The sequence below is a fragment of the Oncorhynchus gorbuscha genome, linkage group LG01 (genome assembly GCF_021184085.1).
Source record: "Oncorhynchus gorbuscha isolate QuinsamMale2020 ecotype Even-year linkage group LG01, OgorEven_v1.0, whole genome shotgun sequence".
NCBI lineage: Eukaryota > Metazoa > Chordata > Actinopteri > Salmoniformes > Salmonidae > Oncorhynchus > Oncorhynchus gorbuscha.
The window spans coordinates 99,740,916-99,767,114 of record NC_060173.1 but is presented as its reverse complement, the minus strand read 5'-3'; the positions used below and the strand labels follow the sequence as shown (position 1 = coordinate 99,767,114).

The 26,199-nt window shown below is 43.3% G+C and overlaps 1 protein-coding gene across 1 annotated transcript in view; it reads left to right on the top strand.

Annotated features, from left to right (window-relative positions):
* The window catches only part of LOC124047367 (receptor tyrosine-protein kinase erbB-4-like), a 615,153-nt gene that overhangs the window by 511,672 nt on the left and 77,282 nt on the right, over window positions 1-26,199 (top strand). The window contains exons 15-17 of the mRNA XM_046367795.1: window positions 74-228; window positions 6,637-6,681; window positions 21,372-21,504. Coding sequence (XP_046223751.1) covers window positions 74-228; window positions 6,637-6,681; window positions 21,372-21,504 — 333 coding nt within the window. The remainder of the gene's footprint in view (window positions 1-73; window positions 229-6,636; window positions 6,682-21,371; window positions 21,505-26,199) is intronic.

The window sequence follows — 26,199 nt, the reverse complement described above, 5'->3', positions numbered from 1 at the left end:
ATTACTATCACATCTCTAATATTTATCTTCCTTCCCCTCTGTCTCTCCCTCACTTTATCTCTGTCTCTCTCAGGGTCCGGATCACTGTGTGAAGTGTCTCCACTTTAAAGATGGTCCTAACTGTGTGGAGAAGTGTCCCGACGGCCTTCAAGGGGCCAACAGCTTCATCTTTAAATATGCCGAGGCCAACAACGAGTGTCATCCCTGTCACTCCAACTGCACTCAGGGGTGAGCTAAATTCTATATACTGTATGTCTGTGTCTTGGCTCCCAGCAGCATGTGCACGCTTGCGTTGTTGTGTGAATGGTTGCGTATCGCATCAGCAGTCTGAATGACGAATGATCCTAGGAAGACAGAGTACTGTTCATTTACTTCTACAATACCTTTGTAACAGGCAACACAAGGGCAGACTGATCCCCACTGTAAGGCCAATTTCAACATTATAACAAGAGGAAAACAATATCTGGTTCATTCTCTGTTTCATTTAGAACACAACAGCTCTCTGGATCACAATGTTGCACAACACACACACACACACACACACACACACACACACACACACACACACACACACACACACACACACACACACACACACACACACACACACACACACACACACACACACACACACACACACACACACACACACACACACACACACACACACACACACACACACACACACACACACACACACACACACACACACACACACACACTATGAATTCATCAGTAGCAGAGTAAAGCACAAATGCAAGCCCGGGAAAGTACACACACACACACACGGATGCACGCATGTTAGCAATGTACGCACACACGCACACACACTGCTATGCTCCTCTAGGTGCTGACCTCACATAACTATGAACCCGTATCCAGCCAAGGTTTATCAGTGTCTGTAGGCTACACGGATAATAGAAACACACACACCCATGCACGCACACACATGAACTGCAAAACACCCTGGTGCGAGAGAAAGAGAGAGACAGATGCCCAGGCAGTGAGCTGAGCAACAAACCCAACCCTCACCACTACACCCACCCAAGCCCCATCCTTTGACCTAAGAGGCATGTATCAGATGCTCATCATGATTTGCTCAAACCTACTGTCGTGGTGCCTAAACCATACAAATAACAACACTCGTCACAATGGAACACAACATTTTTACTATCTCATTCTGGAATATACAAGGTCTGAAGTCATCTGCTTTTGGACTAAAAAAGCAAAAACTGACTTCATAAAATAAATGATAAGTACAGAAATGTACATCCTGCAAGAAACATGTTATAAACAAGATTGGCCCACTGGTTTCCCTCTAGGTTACAGAGAGCTGGTAGTCTCATCTACTAAACTACCAAGTGTTACACAGGGAAGTGACTCAGGGGGTATGCTCATTTGGTATAGATCAGACTTAACCCACTCCATTAAATTAATCAAAATAGGAACATTTTACATTTGGCTACAAATGAAAAGGAAATCATTTCAACAGAGAAAGATGTCTTCCTGTGTGCTACATACTGTATATCCACCACTAGAATCCCCACACTTTAATGAAGACCAAGATCAACCATTTCCAGGCACAGGGACATGTACTAGTCTGTGGTGACCTCAACACCAGAAATGGGCAAGAACCTGACTCTCTTAGCACACAGGGGGACACGCATCTAGATACAACTACCTCAAAACAACACACAAAAATGGGTCTCAACTTTTGCAGCTCTGTCATATGCTGGGACTATTCATAGTCAATGGTAGGCTTTGAGGAGACACTTATGGTAGGTACACCTACGGCTCTTCCCTTGGTTGTAGTATTGTAGACTACTTTATCACTGACCTCGACCCAGAGTCTCTCAGAGAGTTCACAGTCAGCCCACTGACACCTCTGTCAGATCACAGCAAAATCACAATCTACTTGAAAAGGGCAATACACATTCATGAGGTGTCGAAGCCGAACAAACTGCATGATTTTAATGCTATAGATGGAAGGAGGGCAGTGTAGAAACCTGCCAAAAAACTATCGGCCAACAATAAATCCATTCCCTCCTAGACAACTTCCTGGACAAAATGTTTCCCTGCAATAAAGAAGGTGTAAACTTAGCAGTAGGAAAACTTAACAGTATATTTGACCTATCAGCTACGTTTTTTTGAGAAATGGTTTATTGAAGAATGCCCCAAAATGTATGTAGAATCCTATCCAACAAAAACCTCAGAGACCCAGAAAACCAGAACGTATGCCTTCAGTATGGGTAAACACTAGAACAGTACAGAAATACCTTAAGAAAAATAAGGACTACCATGTCAGAAAACAGCTCAATGTGATGTAACATGTATGAATCACATCTGGGAAAATTGGAACACAATAAATAGACAACAACATGAAAGCTATCTATCCAAAATGTATGGATAAACCTATTCTCAACCTAACCTGTTGTGTTGCATCCTGAATTCATTTTTTCTCTCAACCATCTACACAATACCCCATAATGACAAAGTGAAAACATGTTTTTAGAAATGTTTTCAAAGTTATTGAAAATGAAATACAGAAATATCTCATTTACTTAAGTAGTCACACCCATGAGTCAATACTTTTCAGAAGCACCTTTGGCAGTGATTACAGCTGTGAGTCTTTCTGGGTCTCTAAGAGCTTTCAACACATGGGTTGCGCAACACTTGCCAATTATTATTTTCAAAATGCTTCAAGCTCTTTTAAATCATTTTTTGATCATTGCTAGACAACCATTTTCAGGTCTTGCCATAGATGTTCAGTTAATGTTTTGTCAAAACTGTAACTCGGCCACTCAGGAACATTCACTGCCTTCTTGGTAAGCAACTCCAGTGTAGATTTGACCTTGTGTTTTAGATTATTGTCCAGCTTAAAGTTCAATTCATCTCTGTGTCTGCTGGAAATCAGACTGAACCAGGTTTTCCTCTAGGATTTTGACTGTGATTAGCTCCTTTTCTGTTTTATCCTGAAACACTCCCCAGTCCTTAATGATTACAAGCATACCCATAACATGGTGCAGCCACCACTATGCTTGAAAATTGGAGAGTGGTACTCAGTAATGTGTTGTATTGGATTAGCACCAAATGTAACATTTTGAATTCAGGACAAAAAGTGAATTGCTTTCCCACATTATTTTGTAGTATTGCGTTAGTGCCTTGTTGACAACAGGATGCATCTTTTGGAATATTTATATTCTGTATAGGCTTCCTTCTTTTCACTCTGTCCATTAGGTTAGTATTGTGGATCCATCCTCAGTTTTCTCCTATCACATACATTAAAACTCTAACTGTTTTAAAGTCATCATTGGCCTCATGGTGATATAAATCCCTGAGTTGTTTCCTTCTTCTCCAGCAAATGAGTTAGGAAGGACACCAGTATCTTTGTAGTGGCTGGGTGTATTGAGGCACCATCCAAAGTGTCATTAATAACTTCAACATGCTCAAAGAGACATTCAATGTCTGTTATTTGTTTTTTTTTATACCCATCCACCTAAAGGTGCCCATCTTTGCGAGGCATTGGAAAACCTCCCTGGTATTTGTGGTTGAATGCTCGACTGAGGGACCTTACAGATAGTTGTATGTGTTGGGTACAGAGATGAGGTAGTCATTGATAAATGATGTTAAACCTTATTATTGCACACAGAGTGAGTCCATACAACTTATTATGTGACGCGTTAAGCACATGTTTACTCCTGGACATATTTAAAATAGACAAAGCGGTTGAATACTCATTGACTCAAAACATTTCAGCAACTGTTTTATACATTTGTAAAAATGTTGATAAGCAAAATTCCACTTTGACATTGTGTGGTATTGTGCGTAAAAAAATACAAAATAAAAAAAAGTCAAGGGGTGTGAATACTTTGTGAATGCACTGTAACATATAACCAAGAGCAAACAAATGGACATTTACATGATCATTTGCAAAACTTAGAATCAGATATTAAAGACTACCAGAACACACGGGATCCCCTAATTACATTGAATGAGTTATAGGACAAAATACAAACCCTCCAGCCCAAAAAGGCCTGTGGTGTTGATGATATACTAAACTAAATGATAAAATATACAGATCACAAATTCAAATTGGCTATACTTAAACTCTTCATAATTATCCTCAGCTCATTTGGAATCAATTTCTGATCACCCCAAAGACCAATTTGACCCCAATAATTACAGTGGAATCTGCGTCAACAGTAACCATGGAAAGATCCTCTGCAACAGCAGACTTCAACATTTCCTGAGCAAATGTCAAATTGGCTTCTTACCAAAATATCAGACGACAGGCCACAAATACACCCTGCGCTCTCTAATTGACAAAAAAAAAGGGAAAGTCTTCTTATGCTTTGTTGATTTCAAAAAATATTTTGATTCAATTTGACATGGTCTGCTATACAAATTGATGGAAAGCGGTGTTGGGGAGAAAACATACAAGATTATAAAATCATTTTTTACAAACAACAAATGTGCAGTTAAAATTGCCAATAAACACACATACTTGTTTCCTCAGAGCCGTGGGGTGAGACAAGAATGCAGCTTGAGCCCCACCCTCTACAACATATCTATCAAAGAATTGGCGAGGGCACTAAAACAGTCTGCAGCACCCGGCCTCACCCTAATAGACTCTGAAGTAAAATGGTTACTGTTTTGCAGATGATTTGGTGCTTCTATCTCCAACCAAGGAGGGCCTGTTTTGTTTGCCTGCACAGATTATGTCAAACCTGCACCCTGATGGTAAATCTCAGAAACACAAAAATAATGGTGTCCCAAAAAAGGACCAGTTGCCAGGACAACAAATACAAATTCTATCTACACACCGTTGCCCTAGAGCACACAAAGAATTATACCTAACTCGGCTTAAACATCAGCACCACTGGTTACTTCCACAAAGCTGCGAACGAAGAGACAAGGCAAGAAGGGCCATCAAAAATAATTATAAAAATTGACATTCCAATTAGGATCTGGCTAAAAATCCTTAAATCAGTTATAGAACCCATTGCTCTCTAATGTTGTGACGTCCGGAGTCCACCCACCACCCAATTGAGACTGCATGCAGAATTCAGCAAAAATATCCTTCATGTACAATGCAAAACCCCAAACAATGCAGGCAGAGCAGAATTAGGACTATAACTGATCCCCGGGACCACCCATACGTAGAATGTATGCACACATGACTGTAAGTCGCTTTGGATAAAAGCGTCTGCTAAATGGCATATATTATATTATTATTATTACCTGCTAATGATCAAAATCAAGAAAAAATCTGTTTAATTCTACAACCACCTAAAAGGAAGTGATGCCCACACATTCCAACACAAAGCCCTCATCTACAGATTAACCTAGCGAAGAGTCCCCTCAGCCATCTTGTTCTGATGCTTTGTTCACAAGCACAAACAGACCCCACAGAGCCCCAGAACAGCAACACAATTAGACTTAAATTATAAGAACACACAAATATAACTATTTGATACACTGGAAGAATCAACCCAAAAATTGAGCAAACTGTAAAGTTGTCTGACCCTAAACAGAGAATACACAGTGGCAGAATACCTGACGACTGGGATAGACCCAAAATTAGGAAAATCCTTGACTATGTCCAGACTATGTACATTAACTTCCTTGCTATTAAGCGAGGCCGCCATAGGCCGATCTGAAGTGGAAACTGAGATGCACTTCCTTACTTCCTGCTAAAGGTATGACCATTGCAGAGACGCATACTGTATTGTCCACAGATCACACCAACCTACAAAGAATTAGAAAATGAATCAAACATTGATAAACACCCATATCTGTTAGATGAAATACCGCAATGTGCAAACGAGGTGACCAATGGAGCACAAACATATTCATACTACAGCTTTGTGCACATTGTTAAAAACATTATCTGATAATATATTTGTAATGGCTTAAAACTTTTGAAACCTTTGTTTTTTTGTTTCTTCTCACTTTTGTTTGTTTACTTCACAGAGAAATAGAGACAAATATATATATATATATATATATATATATATATATATATATATATATATATATATATATATATATATATATATATAGAGAGAGAGAGAGAGATGAGAGCATGAGAGAGGGAGACAGGGACACAGAGAAAGAGAGCAAGAGAGAGAGAGAGAAATTCCACTCTCCATCTGCTCTTTGAGTGCTGTTAAACCTAGGATTATAATTTTCAGCTGCAGAAAGGGGCAGATATCTTTTGGTATTGCAGTCAGTCAGTTCACCGGGCCCCGTCACGTCTTTGTTCTATTTCCTGCTGAGCGGCAGGCTGGCAGCTCACTGCTCCATGTACACATAACGTTGTTAAAAAACACAACGCAGTGGAAATGCCATCTTGACACAATCCCAGGCAGTCCTTCAGTTCAGACAGATTGAAATAGATTCAGAGATTCTCTGTTAGCATTCCTTTCCCTGTCCCCTCTTAACAAACAGCCTCACCATGCAGTGTCCTGACTCCCGAACGTGCCCTTTCATCTCTGGGACTCACATGACTGTTTTTGTCTGTTGACAGACACTCAAGGCCAATGTCCAGTCGAGTAATTGATTGATTGTGATCGAATGGATGACTGACTGATTTATTCTGTTGCTTCATTAACTCTGTTCCTTTCCCTCATCCAGGTGTATTGGACCCAGACTGCAGGACTGTATTGGCATGATGGACAGGTAAATATCTCTTCAAATCCCCACTGTCACTTCCTTCTCTGTCCCCAGGACAGACTGCATACACAGACACAAGTTCAACTTTGATTTATTTGCTATTTGAATGTACAAGTTTATGCATTTCAATGTATCTTTGACGAGGGCTCAATAGTAAAAAGATGACACACACTTCTCCCCAGCAGAAAATGTAATGACAACCAACTGTTCCCACTGAGCAAAGCTTATATTTATTGCTACAGTGGTTCCTCCTTTAAAAGTTGCAAGCTTACATCGCAGGATTAAAAGGTACCCAGCGTCACAGCTTCATTGCTCCAGACCACCACAAGGGGGAGTTCGAACACTAATTATACATTGGAGTCCCAAGGTTTTTATCACCAATCATAGTGGTTCCAATAACTAATTTGACACGGGCCATCAGTCACAGGTGACTTCAGCAAAGATGGCTGACAAAACATTAAGGTGGAAGCAAATGTAAGTCATTATAACATGAGTCAAGCAGAAAATGTGCATTTGAGAGGAATGTTGTTAATGTTAGAGACACGATTGTGCATTTGTCATAGTTAAGTTACAGAAATCACTATTTAGCCAGTTTGCTGACTAGCTAGCTAGTGTTATGACATGAGTATGAAATTGTAATTCATGTTTTGGGACTGAGAAAACCAGGCTATCTATTGAAACAGTGGATGTAAGAATCTAGCCGGCCTAAAGCATTTCCTGCTAATTGAATGTACAATTGTGTTAGCATGCCTTGATTATATTTTCCGTGCAAAGCGGCTGAAGTAAAATAGCTAACTATGTACTTGCTTATTGTGTATTGGTGGTTAAAATAACTGTGCCTATGGATAATAATAATAATAATATGCCATTTAGCAGACGCTTTTATCCAAAGCGACTTACAGTCATGTGTGCATACATTCTACGTATGGGTGGTCCCGGGAATCGAACCCACTACCCTGGCGTTACAAGCGCCATGCTCTACCAACTGAGGATGTGTCTGAATGGCATTATGAAGCCTATGGATTGAGTAGAATATAATAACTTTGTGCCAAGGATGAAAGTCATATATACTGTACATGTAGTTATTACCATGCATGAGATCCACACATTGCAGCCTGTACATTAAATATATTCACTGATCATGTACTCTTCCTTGGCAAATAAAGGTGCGGTTCTGGTATGAATCACTGAGACATTATTTTTCAGTCATAGCCAATACCAGGTGTATCAAACTCCATTCTTTGAATGATGCTGTGTCTACATGTATGTATGACAGTTATACAATTCAACAGTGTTTACCACTCCTGCTCCTGGGACATCAATAATTCCACATTGTAACTATGCAATAGACTAGAACCATGATTTAAGTAAACATTTACATTTACATTTAAGTCATTTAGCAGACGCTCTTATCCAGAGCGACTTACAAATTGGTGCATTCACCTTATGACATCCAGTGGAACAGTCACTTTACAATAGTGCATCTAAATCTTAAAGGGGGGGGGGGGTGAGAGGGATTACTTATCCTATCCTAGGTATTCCTTAAAGAGGTGGGGTTTCAGGTGTCTCCGGAAGGTGGTGATTGACTCCGCTGTCCTGGCGTCGTGAGGGAGTTTGTTCCACCATTGGGGGGGCCAGAGCAGCGAACAGTTTTGACTGGGCTGAGCGGGAGCTGTACTTCCTCAGTGGTAGGGAGGCGAGCAGGCCAGAGGTGGATGAACGCAGTGCCCTTGTTTGGGTGTAGGGCCTGATCAGAGCCTGGAGGTACTGAGGTGCCGTTCCCCTCACAGCTCCGTAGGCAAGCACCATGGTCTTGTAGCGGATGCGAGCTTCAACTGGAAGCCATTTGTAATTCATATATACCGAAAATAAACAGTACACTACACTTCCTGTGCATATCTACCTCCATCTATCTGGGGACACAGGATACAGTAGGTGTAACGATGTTCTTCGTTTGTCGAAAGAGAGTCGGACCGAAATGCAGCGTGGTTGTTACTCATGTTCTTTAATGAATGAAATGATGATACATGAAAAAAATAACGTAAATATACAAAACAAACGGAACGTGAAACCTATTACAGCCTATCTGGTGAAACTACACAGAGACAGGAACAATCACCCACGAAATACAAAGCGAAACTCAGGCTACCTAAATACGGTTCCCAATCAGAGACAACGAGAATCACCTGACTGATTGAGAACCGCCTCAGGCAGCCAAGCCTATACAACACCCCTAATCAGCCGCGATCCCAAATACTACAAACCCCAATACGAAAATACAATAACATGAACCCATGTCACAACCTGGCCTGACCAAATATATAACGAAAACACAAAATACAATGACCAAGGTGTGACAGAAGGTAATAGTATTTCAATGAGATACTTCATTTCAACCAGTGGAGAATGTGAAACGCTATATTGGAACTTCATTATCCAGGTGTTATAAATAGATAATACATGCATTATAAATATAATATTATGTTATAAATACAAGTTCAATCTGTACTTCAATGCACATACGATGTACGTTCTAAAAAACCCAGGAAGACAGCAGTGGGGAGAGGGGTGTAAATGACCAAGGGAAAGAGGTAAGAGCAGAAGAGCCAGGAAGACAGCGGTGGGGAGAGGGGTGTAAAAGACCAAGGGAAAGGGGTAAGAGCAGAAGAGACAGGAAGACAGCGGTGGGGAGAGGGGTGTAAAAGACCAAGGGAAAGAGGTAAGAGCAGAAGAGCCAGGAAGACAGCGGTGGGGAGAGGGGTGTAAAAGACCAAGGGAAAGAGGTAAGAGCAGAAGAGCCAGGAAGACAGCGGTGGGGAGAGGGGTGTAAAGGACCAAGGGAAAGAGGTAAGAGCAGAAGAGCCAGGAAGACAGCGGTGGGGAGAGGGGTGTAAAAGACCAAGGGAAAGAGGTAAGAGCAGAAGAGCCAGGAAGACAGCGGTGGGGAGAGGGGTGTAAAAGACCAAGGGAAAGAGGTAAGAGCAGAAGAGCCAGAAAGACAGCGGTGGGGAGAGGGGTGTAAAAGACCAAGGGAAAGAGGTAAAAGCAGAAGAGCCAGGAAGACAGCGGTGGGGAGAGGGGTGTAAAAGACCAAGGGAAAGAGGTAAGAGCAGAAGAGCCAGGAAGACAGCGGTGGGGAGAGGGGTGTAAAAGACCAAGGGAAAGAGGTAAGAGCAGAAGAGCCAGGAAGACAGCGGTGGGGAGAGGGGTGTAAAAGACCAAGGGAAAGAGGTAAGAGCAGAAGAGCCAGGAAGACAGCGGTGGGAGAGGGGTGTAAAAGACGAAGGGAAAGAGGTAAGAGCAGAAGAGCCAGGAAGACAGCGGTGGGAGAGGGGTGTAAAAGACCAAGGGAAAGAGGTAAGAGCAGAAGAGCCAGGAAGACAGCGGTGGGAGAGGGGTGTAAAAGACCAAGGGAAAGAGGTAAGAGCAGAAGAGCCAGGAAGACAGCGGTGGGGAGAGGGGTGTAAAAGACCAAGGGAAAGAGGTAAGAGCAGAAGAGCCAGGAAGACAGCGGTGGGGAGAGGGGTGTAAAAGACCAAGGGAAAGAGGTAAGAGCAGAAGAGCCGGGAAGACAGCGGTGGGAGAGGGGTGTAAAAGACCAAGGGAAAGAGGTAAGAGCAGAAGAGCCAGGAAGACAGCGGTGGGGAGAGGGGTGTAAAAGACCAAGGGAAAGAGGTAAGAGCAGAAGAGCCGGGAAGACAGCATATGACTAATGAATGACCTACCCTAATATTCTCTCAGTTCATCACCATTACATAGTGTCTCTAGCGGTGTCTCTTAACCAGCCCTGGGCCACCAGTTGGCCCGAAGGTTCTGTGGCGATGACGGGACTGGCTTCCGCTCTCACATCAACACATATGTAACAGCGTTCGTCTGTCGAAAGAGAGTCGGACCAAGATGCGGCGTGGTGGTTACTCATGTTCTTTAATTAAAAATATGTACGATACATGAACTTAAATACAAAACAACAAACGAAACGCGAAAACCTATACAGCCTATCTTGTGAATACAAACAGAGACAGGAACAATCACCCACGAAACACTCACAGAATATGGCTGCCTAAATATGGCTCCCAATCAGAGACAACGATAATCACCTGACTCTGAGAACCGCCTCAGGCAGCGTAGACACCCCACAAAACCCCAAGACAAAAAACACACCACAATAACCCATGTCACACCCTGGCCTGACCAAATAAATAAAGAAAACACAAAATACTAAGACCAAGGCGTGACAGAACCCCCCCCCCCTAAGGTTCGGACTCCTGGACCCACCTGAAAACCATAGGGATGGTCCGGGTGGGCGTCTGTCCATGGTGGCGGCTCCGGCTCGGGACGTGGACCCCACTCCATTAATGTCATAGTTCCTCCCCCTCACGTCCTGGGATAATCCACCCTCGCCGCCGACCATGGCCGAATAGTCCTCACCCAGAACCCTACTAGACTGAGGGGCAGCTCGGCACTGAGAGGAAGCTCAGGCAGGTAGTTGGCTCTTGCAGATCCTGGTTGACTGGCGGATCTGGAAGAGTCTGGTTGACTGGCGGATCTGGAAGAGTCTGGTTGACTGGCGGATCTGGAAGAGTCTGGTTGACTGGCGGACCTGGAAGAGTCTGGTTGACTGGCGGATCTGGAAGAGTCTGGTTGACTGGCGGATCTGGAAGAGTCTGGTTGACTGGCGGATCTAGAAGAGTCTGGTTGACTGGCGGATCTGGAAGAGTCTGGTTGACTGGCGGATCTGGAAGAGTCTGGTTGACTGGCAGATCTGGAAGAGTCTGGTTGACTGGCGGATCTGGAAGAGTCTGGTTGACTGGCAGATCTGGAAGAGTCTGGTTGACTGGCGGATCTGGAAGAGTCTGGTTGACTGGCGGATCTGGAAGAGTCTGGTTGACTGGCGGATCTGGAAGAGTCTGGTTGACTGGCGGATCTGGAAGAGTCTGGTTGACTGGCGGATCTGGAAGAGTCTGGTTGACTGGCGGATCTGGAAGAGTCTGGTTGACTGGCGGATCTGGAAGAGTCTGGTTGACTGGCGGATCTGGAAGAGTCTGGTTGACTGGCAGTTCTGGAAGAGTCTGGCATATTGGTGGATCTAGCTGCTCTGGCTGCTCCATGCAGACTGGCAGCTCTGGCTGCTCCATGCAGACTGGCATCTCTGGCTGCTCCATGCAGACTGGCAGCTCTGGCTGCTCCATGCAGACTGGCAGCTCTGGCTGCTCCATGCAGACTGCCAGCTCTGGCAGCTCCATGCAGACTGGACGCTCCATGCAGACTGGCAGCTCTGGCTGCTCCATGCAGACTGGCAGCTCTGGCTGCTCCATGCAGACTGTCAGCTCCATGCAGACTGGCAGCTCTGGCTGCTCCATGCAACCTGGCAGCTCTGGCTGCTCCATGCAGACAGGCAGCTCCATATAGACTGGCAGCTCTGGCTGCTCCATGCAGACTGACAGCTCTGGCTGCTCTATGCAGACAGGCAGCTCCATGCAGACTGGCAGCTCTGGCTGCTCCATGCAACCTGGCAGCTCTGGCTGCTCCATGCAGACTGGCAGCTCTGGCTGCTCCATGCAGACTGGCAGCTCTGGCTGCTCCATGCAGACTGGCAGCTCAGGCTGCTCCATGCAGACTGGCAGCTCAGGCTGCTCCATGCAGACTGGCAGCTCAGGCTGCTCCATGCAAAATCCCCCTCCCCAACGTGCAACAAATAATTTGTTTTCGACCTTTCTAAGGCACTGCATCTCAGTGCAAGAGGCATTACTGCGGTCCCTGGTTCGAATACAGGCTGTTTCACATCCGACCGTGACTGGGAATGCCATAGGGCGGCACACAATTAGCTCAGCGACATTAGGTTTAGGCCGTCATTGTCAATATGAATTTGTTCCTACCTGACTTGCCTAGTTAAAAAAAGGTTACATAAAATAACTGTTGGCAACCACAGCTCAATCAATAGGAGGTGAACAGTGGCAGGTGCTGGAAATATAGCTAACTTGTTATTCAAGTGTTGCACACCAACAGATGGAGAAAATCTACACCAGTCGAGCAATTCATTTCAACAATAATCTTCATTTTAATTGGACTTTACAAACAAAAAGAGGGCTTAATTTGAGTCTATTTCTTCGGAGCCTAGAATATATAAAATAACTTAACTGGCTGATGCAGGTTCGATACCGGTGTCGACCCCCACTGGGAGACCCATGAGGCAGCTTCTGGTTTTAATTTAGAATCCTCCAATCCTCTATATGTAATTATTGGCGGAGAGTCACGTTATATTTTTCAATATACTGTAGGAGACATGAGTCTCACTAGTGTTGAGTAATGTGCTATTAAAAGTGGTGCTAGGTCTTATTTATTTCAAGAGTATATTGAAGTTAGAAGCAGTAGGATTTTAATGAAAAGCCTACAACTATTTTAGCACCAATACTAAAGCACACCAATAAGAGAGACTTGCTAGGGCCAAGAAACACGAGCAATGGACATTAGACTAGTGGAAAACTGTCCTTTGGTCTGATGAGTCCAAATGTGAGATTTTTGTTTCCAACCGCCATGTCTTTGTGAGACGCAGAGTAGGTGAACGGATGATCTCCGTGTGTGTGGTTCCCACCATGAAGCATGGAGGAGGAGGTGAGATGGTGTGTGGTGCTTTGCTGGAGACACTGTCTGTGATTTATTTAGAATTCAAGGCACATTTAACCAGCATGGCTACCGCAGCATTCTGCAGCAATACCCCATCCCATCAGGTTTTTCAACAGGACAATGACCCAAAACACACCTCTGGGCTGTGTAAGGGCTATTTGACAAAGGAGAGTTATGGAGTGCTGCATGAGATGACCTGGCATCTACAATTACCCGACCTCAACCCAATTGAGACGGGGTTGAGATAGTGAGAGGAAACAAAAAGGAAGAACAGAAGAGAACAGAGGGACAGAAAACATAATTCAAAAGGCCTAATAGAACAGCATCCCCCTGTAGGACTATGCTTAGAAAGAAACAGCACAGAAGAGAGATGCCAAATTGGCTTAAAAATGAAGGCCGAAACAAAGGCATAGTGTAAAAACACACTACTTGGCCAAAGCATCCTGATCTCAAGGCAGAGCTGAGCTGAGCTGAATGGAGCTGTGTAAGAGCTGAGAGAGAGAGACAGTAATGACTGCTAATTCATTCCAAGCTGCATCTCAAATGCCACTATTCCCTATATAGTGCCCTACTTTTGACCAGAGCTTTATGGTCACTATATAGGGAATATGTTGCCGTTTGAGACACAGAAGAGCCTGCAGTAGCCTGGGTCTCACTGATCCACTGATCCACTGATCCACTGATCCACTGATCCCCTGATCCACTGATCCACTGATCCACTACTCTACTATCTGACCATCTGATCCACTACTCTACTATCTGACCATCTGATCCACTACTCTACTATCTGACCATCTGATCCACTACTCTACTATCTGACCATCTGATCCACTACTCTACTATCTGACCATCTGATCCACTACTTTACTATCTGACCATCTGATCCACTACTCTACTATCTGACCATCTGATCCACTACTTTACTATCTGACCATCTGATCCACTACTCTACTATCTGACCATCTGATCCACTACTCTACTATCTGACCATCTGATCCACTACTCTACTATCTGACCATCTGATTCACTACTCTTCTATCTGATTCACTACACTCTAGTTGTTGCACTCCTACTATATGTTTCAGTACTCTATGTGATTCACTACTCTACTATCTGATCCACTTCTCTTCTATCTGAGGCAATGAGGGGAGAATATCAGGGTGAGCTGATGATGGGAGACAGGGAGAGGCTGTGGGGGGAAGATGGGGTGAGGAGGAAGAGAGGTGAAGGTGGATGAGGAGAAGTGCTAGTAAAACAGATAAAGTTCCTAGGCTGTGAGGGGAAAAGCTGTATATACAGTATGTTGACAGCAGAGTAACAGAGAATACCCTGATAGAACTATGTGACTGTGATTGTAGCATGCCAAGTTGGTGAAGTGGCTTTCAAACATGTTTTAGAGAAGCTATGGTTTAACTGAGCATAATAGAAAGGCAGCTTATAATTGCTTATAATTGCTTATAATTGCTTGGGGCCAATGTTGAGAAGACAAAGCCTCTCAGAGGTCGGACATACAGTTGAAGTCGGAAGTTAACATACACCTTAGCCAAATACATTTAAACTCAGTTTTTCACAATTCCTGACATTGTATACCAGTAAAAATTCCCTGTCTTAGGTCAGTTAGGATCAACACTTTATTGTAAAAATGTGAAATGTTAGATTAACAGTAGAGATATTTATTTATTTCAGCTTTCATTTCTTTCATCACATTCCCAGAAGTTTACATACACTCAATTGGTACTTGGTAGACTTGCCTTTAAATTGTTGAATTTGGATCAATTGTTTCAGGTAGCCTTCATCAAGCTTCCCACAATAATTTGGGTGAATTTTGGCCCATCTCTCCTGACAGAGCTGGTGTAACTGAGTCAGGTTTGTAGGCCTCCTTGCTCACACACGCTCTGTCAGTTCTGCCCACAAATGTTCTACAGGTTTTAGGTCAGGGCTTTGTGATGGCCACTCCAATACCTTGACTTTGTTGTCCTTAAGCCATTTTGCCACTTTGGAAGTATGCTTGGGGTCATTGTCGATTTGGAAGACCCATTTGCGACCAAGCTTTAACTTGTCTGATGTCTTGAGATGTTGCTTCAATATATCCACATAGTTTTCTTACCTCATGATGCCATCTATTTTGAGAAGTGCCTCCTGCAGCAAAGCACCCCCAGAACATGATGCTGCCATCCCCGTGCTTCACGGTTGGGATGGTGTTCTTTGGCTCGCAAGCCTCCCCATTTTTCCTCCAAACATAACGATGGTCATTATGGCCAAATAGTTCAATTTTTGTTTCATCAGACCAGAGGACATTTCTCCAAAAAGTACGATCTTTGTCCCCATGTACAGTTGTAGACTGTAGCCTGGCTTTTTTATGGCAGTTTTGGAGCAGTGGCTTCTTCCTTGCTGAGCGACCTTTCAGGTTATGTCGATATAGGACTTGTTTTACTGTGGATATAGATACTTTTGTACCTGTTTCCTCTAGCATCTTCATAAGGTCCTTTGCTATCGTTCTGGGATTGATTTGCACCTTTCGCACACAAGTATGTTCATCTCTAGGAGACAGAACGCGTCTCCTTAGTGAGCCGAATGATGGCTGCGTGGTCCCATGGTGTTTATACTTGCATACTATTGTTTGTACAGATGAATGTGGAACCTTCAGGTGTTTGGAAATTGCTCCCAAGGATGAACCAGACTTGTGGAGGTCTACAATTATTTTTCTGAGGTCTTGGCTGATTTCTTTTGATTTTCCCATGATGTTAAGCAAAGAAGCACTGAGTTTGAAGGTAGGCCTTGAAATACATCCAAAGGAACACCACAAATTGACTCAAATTATGTCAATTATTCTATCAGAAGCTTCTAAAGCCATGAGATCATTTTCTGGAATTTTCCAAGCTGTTTAAAGGCACAGTCAACTTAGTGTATGTAAACTTCTGACCCACTTGAATTGTGATACAGTGAATTATAAGTGAAATAATCTGTAAACAATTGTTGAAAAATGAATTGTGCCATGCACAAAGTAGATGTCCTAACCGACTTGCCAAAACTAAGGTTTGTTAACAAGACATTTGTGGAGTGGTTCAAAAACGAGATTTAATGTCTCTAACCTAAGTAGGTTGTAGGCTGGGTTCCACAGCTGATCTGATATTGTGTCAACCCTCTTCTACTTTCCTTCCTACTCCTTGCCACAGTCTGCTGTGAGACTTGACTGTCATCTGCACTCTGTCACTCTCTGCGTTTTGACCCCCTCCCCACACACACACACACACACACACACACACACACACACACACACACACACACACACACACACACACACACACACACACACACACACACACACACACACACACACACACACACACACACACACACACACACACACACACACACACACACACACACACACACACACACACACACACACACATGCTGATTGTCATATTGGCTCAAAATAGACAGAGGATGTCACTCCACACATTCTCAAGTCTGTTTTTTACTTATTACCCCATTCTCCACTTTCCATTTGGGCATGTCTATACAATGTTTACTAGGAGTATGCCTTTGCTTTCCTACAAATTACAACTATGTCTCTTGAAGCCACTTCCTCCACAAATCATCATGTCGTCCCTTACTACAGTAAAGCCATCCCTGTAATATTGGGTAGGAGCTGGGAGAGGTGGAGGTGGGAGAATGAGCAGGTGCACCCTATTCCCTATGTGCCGTGGTCAAATGTAGCACACTACATACAGTAGGGAATAGAGGAGCCATTTGGGAGGCACCCGATGACCGAAAGATTGGGGGGTGTTTCATGTGATTCCAGAAGTGAGCTGAGTGTGATAACATGTAATGGCCCTGTGATGTACCAGGTGGCTGATAGCTTTCCTGCTGATGTAAAACATGACTGGAGTGTGCTGACGCCGCCACTCTGCTCTGTTCTGTTCTGCCAAATGAGCCCTTTTTACAGTTTTTTACAATCACTTTGGCACTAATTTCGGAACCTTGATGTCATTTTTCAAAACTATAGACACAAAACTCACAACCAATGATCAAAATGCACATTTTTCAAAGCTCTTAACACTATTTCCAATTGCTTGGATACAATACACATAAAGCTAAGATAATTTATTCATTGAACTAAAATCGCCTGTTCAAAATGACACAACTTAGCATCAAAGTATTACCATTTCAAAATGCAATTCACACATTACATCTGAGATGACTGTCTATTCATTTCATTACAATGATCTAACTATCAATTGATACAACTGCTCAAAATGATAAGTAACTGTTGCGTTACTCTTAATACATAGTTTTATGGAAACTGATGATCAATATTCCATGTGTAGAACATGAAAGTTTCAGGACAATGAGATCCATTGACACCAATTACTGTGGAACATGAACCAATTGGACTACATTATCTATGGCTGTAATATTTAATCATCATTCTTTATCAGACACTGTTTCCATGGTCCCATGTACCACTTTTCCAGACCATGTTTTCAGATTTGACATTACTGTACACTCACCGGCCACTTTATTAGGTACACCTGTCTAGTACTGGGTAGGGCCCGTTTTTGCCTCCACAACAGCCTTAATTATTCACGGTGTTGTATGTTAAGAGATGCCCTTCTGCACACCTCTGTTTTAAACAGCTGTTATTTGAGCATGTGTGGACTTTCTGTTAGCTTGAATGAGTCTGGACATTCTCCTCTGACCTCTCTCACTAACAAGGTGTTTTTGCCCACAGAACTGCCGCTCACTGAATGTGTTTTGTTTATCGCACCATTCTCTGTGAACTCTAGAGACTGTAGTGCATAAAAATCCCAGGAAGGCAGCTGCTTCTGAGATGCTGGAATCACCATGTGTGGCATCAACAATCATACCAGGGTCAAAGTTGCTTAGATTACTCATCTTGCCCGTTCTAATGTTTGGTCGAACAACATCTAAAGCTCACTACTCTATATAGTCTATATATTGAGTTGCAGGCAGCCACATGATTCGCTGTTCGAATGTAACCCTCCTTGATGGGCTAAATCAGGTCTGTAGAGCTGATGGCATGACCTATGTCATTGTGTGGGATAATGTCAGGTTCCACCTTGCTCAAATGGTGCAAGCATGGTTACAGGCCCATCCACAATTTACCACCCTGGGCTTACCCCCATACTCTCCTTTCCTTAACCAGATTGAGGAATTTTTCTCCACATGGAGGTGGAAGGTATATGATAGGCGCCCTCACGAACAAGCCACCTTTCTCCAGGCCATGGATGACGCATGCAATGACATCACAGCAGACTAGTGTCAGGCCTGGATTCGCCCGAAGATTCTTCCCAAGATGTTTGGCTAATGAGAACATCCATTGTGATGTGGATGAGAACCTGTGGCCAAATCCACAAGACCGGGTTGATGGAAATATAGAAGTACAGCAATCAATCTTTTTTTTTTTTTTTTTACAGTAAGCCAGGTGATGAACACTGCAATGATGTTTTACAGTAAGCCAGGTGAGGAACACTGCAGTGATGTTTTACAGTAAGCCAGGTGAGGAACACTGCAGTGATGTTTTACAGTAAGCCAGGTGAGGAACACTGCAGTGATGTTTTACAGTAAGCCAGGTGAGGAACACTGCAGTGATGGTTTACAGTAAGCCAGGTGAGGAACACTGCAGTGATGTTTTACAGTAAGCCAGGTGAGGAACACTGCAGTGATGTTTTACAGTAAGCCAGGTGAGGAACACTGCAGTAATGTTTTACAGTAAGCCAGGTGAGGAACACTGCAGTGATGTTTTACAGTAAGTCAGGTGAGGAACACAGCAGTGATGTTTTACAGTAAGCCAGGTGAGGAACACTGCAGTGATGTTTTACAGTAAGCCAGGTGAGGAACCTTGCAGTGATGTTTTACAGTAAGCCAGGTAAGGAACACTGCAGTGATGTTTTACAGTAAGCCAGGTGAGGAACCTTGCAGTGATGTTTTACAGTAAGCCAGGTAAGGAACACTGCAGTGATGTTTTACAGTAAGCCAGGTGAGGAACCTTGCAGTGATGTTTTACAGTAAGCCAGGTGAGGAACCTTGCAGTGATGTTTTACAGTAAGCCAGGTGAGGAACACTGCAGTGATGTTTTACAGTAAGCCAGGTGAGGAACACTCCCAGAGCGCTAAGAACCTTGGTGTGATCCTGGACAACACCCTGTCGTTCTCAACCAACATCAAGGCGGTGGCCCGTTCCTGTAGGTTCATGCTCTACAACATCCGCAGAGTACGACCCTGCCTCCCACAGGAAGCGGCGCAGGTCCTAATCCAGGCACTTGTCATCTCCCGTCTGGATTACTGCAACTCGCTGTTGGCTGGGCTCCCTGCCTGTGCCATTAAACCCCTTCAACTCATCCAGAACGCCGCAGCCCGTCTGGTGTTCAACCTTCCCAAGTTCTCTCACGTCACCCCGCTCCTCCGTTCTCTCCACTGGCTTCCAGTTGAAGCTCGCATCCGCTACAAGACCATGGTGCTTGCCTACGGAGCTGTGAGGGGAACGGCACCTCAGTACCTCCAGGCTCTGATCAGGCCCTACACCCAAACAAGGGCACTGCGTTCATCCACCTCTGGCCTGCTCGCCTCCCTACCACTGAGGAAGTACAGCTCCCGCTCAGCCCAGTCAAAACTGTTCGCTGCTCTGGCCCCCCAATGGTGGAACAAACTCCCTCACGACGCCAGGACAGCGGAGTCAATCACCACCTTCCGGAGACACCTGAAACCCCACCTCTTTAAGGAATACCTAGGATAGGATAAGTATTCCCTCTCCCCCCCCCTTTAAGATTTAGATGCACTATTGTAAAGTGACTGTTCCACTGGATGTCATAAGGTGAATGCACCAATTTGTAAGTCGCTCTGGATAAGAGCGTCTGCTAAATGACTTAAATGTAATGTAAATGTAATGTTTTACAGTAAGCCAGGTAAGGAACACTGCATTTGACCTTTAACTGTTTTTTCTTTTTTTGTAGCTAAATATTTTTGCTTTGATTCAAAGAAACCTATGATGTGATTTTATTGTATTTCATCAATAAATGTCATATTTTGTTCAATGATTCCACTGTTTCTGTAGTATTCTCTCTACTAGTCATTTTACAGTGATGTATTTACGTGTAGTAGCATAATGAAACATGTATCACATATTTTATCACTACAATATTTAATGATTGTACAAACAACTACACAGTGAAACTATTGGTATCTTGTGTGTGGTTGATCTAAATGAATGGTCCTATGCTATTTCATGATAAATTAGTTATTTGAACCAATGGTTCTGCAAGTGCAAGGTTTCTTTAACTAAATGAATGCACAATGCAATGTTTTGAACATTGGACAACCTGTGTTGCAAGTGATGACCGTTTTGAGTTTTGTGTCTAGAGTTTTGAAAAATGACCACAAGGTTCTGAAATTAGTGCCAAAGTGATTGTTAAAAACTGTATTAAGATCAAGAATAGGGCCTATTCACTCAGATACACCATCTCATCTTCTGACCTACAGTATACTGTTTCTGTGTTCTAAATGGCACTCCATTCCCTATATGCACTTTGAACCAAGTCCCTAGGGGTATGGTCAAAAGTAGTGCACTATGCAGGGAATAGGGTGCCATTTGGGACGTAACCCAAAGTGCCCAGCACTCAGCGCAGACAGACAGACAGAGAGACAGGTTGGGAGTGTAGAGGGTAGGAGAGATCATGGAAAGTGCTGATCACACATGCTGAATGGAATATATTATTTTTATTCAATTAGAAAAAATGTCCTGACTTTCATTTCTTTCCCTTCTTTGAATTAACTGCCTAACATTGTAACAGGACACCTGCAGATGCTAGATCATGTATTTTGTCAAAGGTTGTTAGCTAATTAAGAATTGTCCCAAGCTCTAGTCAGCCAAGTCTGCTGTGACCTCTGGAGTAAGTGCTTATCAGACCTGGTTTAAAATAATATTTGTTTCCTTTCAAATATTTGTAGCATTTGATTAAACCTGCTTGACCTGCCAGTCGGACAAACTAGTCCATTGGTTTCACTGTACCAGCCAATAATAGGTACATCAACATCTCTCTCCCTCAGGACTCCCCTGATTGCAGCCGGGGTGATAGGTGGCCTCTTCGTGGTGGTCATCGTGGCTCTGAGCGGAGCCGTGTCCGTCCGCAGGAAGAGCATCAAGAAGAAGAGAGCCCTGCGACGCTTCCTCGAGACAGAGGTATGGGGTGTGAATACACACACACACACACCTGGAGACAAAGTTTGGATGTGGATGTGGATGTGATAATCAAGGATAGAGGTATGTACTTCAAGCTGACTGGAGACAGGACAGGGTAAGGACATCTTGAGATGTGGATCATAGACAAACCTTCCATTGGGCTCTCGTCAAAATATAGGGAATTAGGGTACCAATTGGGAAGTAGCACGAGTTTACAGTACAAAGACTTTGCAGTGATTAGTTTTGAAGTTTCAGTTCACTATCATCCTACATCCTAATCTTAGTGTGATGGTCTTCCCTTCACTCATTGCTTTATGAAGAGCTGTAATAACACAGAGCCAGTAGTGCCAATCTCTCTCTTGGCATGTGATGTGCTCTGTTATAGGTGAGGGCCACCAGAGGCTATGAGATCACAGAGTGGCCTCTCCCTCTCCTCTCCTTTCTCTCTCTGTCATATTCTCTCTCTCTCTCTCTCTCTCTCTCTCTCTCTCTCTCTCTCTCTCTCTCTCTCTCTCTCTCTCTCTCTCTCTCTCTCTCTCTCTCTCTCTCTCTCTCTCTCTCTCTCTCTCTCTCTCTCTCATGACCTCTTTCCCGCCATCTCTACATCCTCTTTCCCTCCATCTCTTGTTCCCTCCTTCTCTCTCTCTCTCTCTCTCTCTCTCTCTCTCTCTCTCTCTCTCTCTCTCTCTCTCTCTCTCTCTCTCTCTCTCTCTCTCTCTCTACTCTCTCTCCTTCCCTTTCCCTCTCTCTCTCTCTCTCATCCTCCTTCCCTCTCTCTCTCTCTCTCTCTCTCTCTCTCTCTCTCTCTCTCTCTCTCTCTCTCTCTCTCTCTCTCTCTCTCCCCCTCCTTTCTCTGTCCTCCCTCCATCCCTCCTCGCTCCCTTCTCGCTTTTGTTAATGTTTAGAATACCTGAGCTTGAACCCAGAGTCAATAATGACTAGTGTTATTATTTGGTTGTACATTGCTTTTTTGGAACGGACGTTATGCACGTAAATATCGTCAGTACTCATATTGACCTTACTCTGAACCAGGCAACACAAACACAATCACACCTTATTAAAATCTCAATCATCTTGTTGTACTGCTTTAATAGAACATTATGCCACTGTCCTGTACCTCATCTAGAAACGCAAACACAACAACAATTACTGTATTACAACTTTACTTTTATGTAGAGGTAGCTATGTTCTGTATCTGAGTTCTACCGAGTGTCTGCTCCTGACCAGCATTACAATACACAGTCTTAGAGTACAGGCTAACATGCGAGGAACAGACACACGCATGCACACACACACACACACGCACGCACGCACGCACGCACGCACGCACGCACGCACGCACGCACGCACACACACACACACACACACACACACACACACACACACACACACACACACACACACACACACACACACACACACACACACACACACACACACACACACACACACACACACACACACACACACAATCCTACAAGCCTATGCATAACAATGCTCCCTGCTTCCTCCTGACTCTGTAGCAGTACAGCATAACTGTTTTCTGTCACTGTCTCTTTGGATAATTAGACATCTCATCCATCAAATGGAATAGACAGATGTCAGCTTGCATCCCAAATGCCACCCTATTACATACATAGTGCACTACTTTTGAACAGGGCTTGTAGGGGAATAGGTTGCCATTTGGGATGGAGCTCAGGCTGTACTCATGTCATCTAGATAACAGAAACCTTTTATTCTCTCATAATGGATCCATCCCAAATGGCACCCTATTCCCTACAGATGTAGTCCACTATACAATAAATAGGCTGCCATTTTGGATGCATCCCCAGGCTACACCCTGGTCAAAACTAGTGTACTATGTAGGGAATAGGGGACCATGATGCAGCCCAAACAGGCAGGAGGGTGGGGAGCAGAGCGCAGATCTCTCATCCCCTCAAAACATCCATCTTAATGAATATCCCAGCCTGCCTTGCTCCACTCCCTGCCACGCGACCCCAACCAGGAAGCGTTCTGTCTGCATTTGGAACTCTTAATGAAATATCAAGAGCATTGTCTCCCCCCTCTCCCTTGTCTGATCAGAATGAATGGATAGGATAGAGAGGAGATGGGTAAGTCCCTAATGGTACCTTATTACAGGACAGAACCACTGTCAGGTCTGCAAACAGCACCAGTACTGCACATGTGATAGGAGATATATGATATTAGTTATAACGATGACTGTGAAATAACATTAACAGGCAGCCTATCATTCAGTTTCACTTTAATTGAGTTTCAGTATTTTAGTCCCATTCAGTACTGTAGCTACTAGCTACATACTGTGAGATGCCTGATGCGTACAGTTGAAGTCGATAGTTTACATACACTTAGGTTGGAGTCATTAACACTCGTTTTTCAACCACTCCACAAATGTCTTGTTAACAAACTATAGTTTTGGCAAGTCAGTTAGGACATCTACTTTCTGTGTGACACAAGTCATTTTCCAACAATTGTTTACTGACAGATTATTTCACTTATAATTCACTGTATCACAATTCCAGTGGGTCAGAAGTTTACATAAACTAAGTTGACTGTGCCTTCATCCCATAGAGATGAACGTACTTTGGTGCGAAAAGTGCAAATCAATCCCAGAACAACAGCAAAGGACCTTGTGAAGATGCTGGAGGAAACAGGTACAAAAGTAACTATATCCACAGTAAAACTAGTCCTATATCGACATAACCTGAAAGGCCGCTCAGCAAGGAAGAAGCCACTGCTCCAAAAACCGCCATAAAAAAAACAGACTACAGTTTGAAACTGCACATGGGGACAAAGATCATACTTTTTGGAGAAATGTCCTCTGGTCTGATGAAACAAAAATATAACTGTTTGACCTTAATAACCATTATCATGTTTGGAGTAAAAAGGGGGAGGCTTGCAAGCCGAAGAGCACAATCCCAACTGTGAAGCAAAGACTGGTGCACTTCACAAAATAGATGGCGTCATGAGGTAGGAAAACAACGTGGATATATTGAAGCAACATCTCAAGACATCAGTTAAAGTTAAAACTTGGTCGCAAATGGGTCTTCCAAATGGACAATGACCCCAAGCATACTTCCAAAGTTGTGGAAAAATGGCTTAAGGACAACAATGTCAAGGTATTGGAGTGACCATCACAAAGCCCTGACCTCAGTCCTATAGAAAACTTGTGAGCAGAACTGAAAAAGTGTGAGGGAGCAAGGAGGCCTACAAACCTGACTCAGTTACACCAGCTCTGTCAGGAGGAATGCTCCAAAATTCACCCAACTTATTGTGGGAAGCTTGCGGAAGGCTGCCCGAAATGATGAAATGAATAAAAGTTGAAATAAATCATTCTCTCTACTATTATTCTGACATTTCACACATTCTTAAAATAAAGTGTTGATCCTAACTAACCTAAGACAGAGAATTGTTACTATGATTAAGTGTCAGGAATTGTGAAAAACTGAGTTTAAATGTATTTGGCAAAGGTGTATGTAAACTTCCTACTTCAAATGTATGTGTCCTGTTCTATTGCTAATGTTGAGGGCGGTATAGCGCTAGCTCACTATGAGCACTGCCTGCAGAGAGGACAGACAGGCATTCACTCTATCACCGTGTAGGAGAAGAGAGTAGGGGATGGGAGGAAAGGAGAGAAGAGGAGAAGAGAGTACTCTGTGTTAACAGACAGTAGGTTCAGGTTCCATTAAAGCTCTCAACACCACATAGTGTAGTGAAAAAGCCAGGATGTACTGCACTCTAAAAAAGGCTGGATTAAAAGCAACCCAATTTGGGTTATTTGGTAACCCATCACTGAGTAAATATTGAACAGAACATACATTGGGTTGACCCAGCCAGTTCGGTTGTTGGGATGACCCAAATATGGCTTAATTTATCCTTTAATTTGGTATTTTTTTACAGTCACCCTGCGTTGACCTAAATGCTGGGTCTTTTTTAATTGACCCATGTCTAATTTACTGTAGTATTGTCTGGGGCACTACATGTGCCTGCTACAAAATACTCATCATTAAAAAAAATTTTGCTTGACTAGCCACCTCCTCTAATTACCTGGCTCCACCTGCACCTTTGTTTAAGAAACTCAATATCTTGTCTATTTTCGACATTAATGCACGCCAGTTATGTATTTTCATCTACAAATACTCATGCCTCCCAGACAATTGTCATGTCTTTGGCTATGCCGGATTAAGTAATATAACATGCTATTCTATAAAATAATTTATCCGTAATTAATATCACCTGATTGAGCTAATCATGTAAATGTAATTAACTACAGAGTCGGGGCACCACAAAATAATATTTATAGAGCTGTTATCTTCCGAATAAACTCTTAAAGACTAGTAATATTTTACATCAATAGCAGTCAATATTAATCGTCACCTTAATTCAGTCTCATCTGAAAGTTGCAAATTCTTGGTTATATTCACGAACCCTGGCTAACAAGTTGAATCAGCAATACAAAATTACACATACACATAATTAATCATAACTTGATTACAAATTATGTCATAAAGGAAAACGTCCCTAGCGGGCGGAAGAGATATGACAGCTGGTTACACAAAAGAAAAGGGCTGGGTTTGAGTGAAAGAGCGGGAAGACTGAAGCCGAAAGGAAGAAGCTGTGCTATCGTAAATACAGTATCTTATGCATTCTAAATTACCACCCATTTGGAAAAGGAAA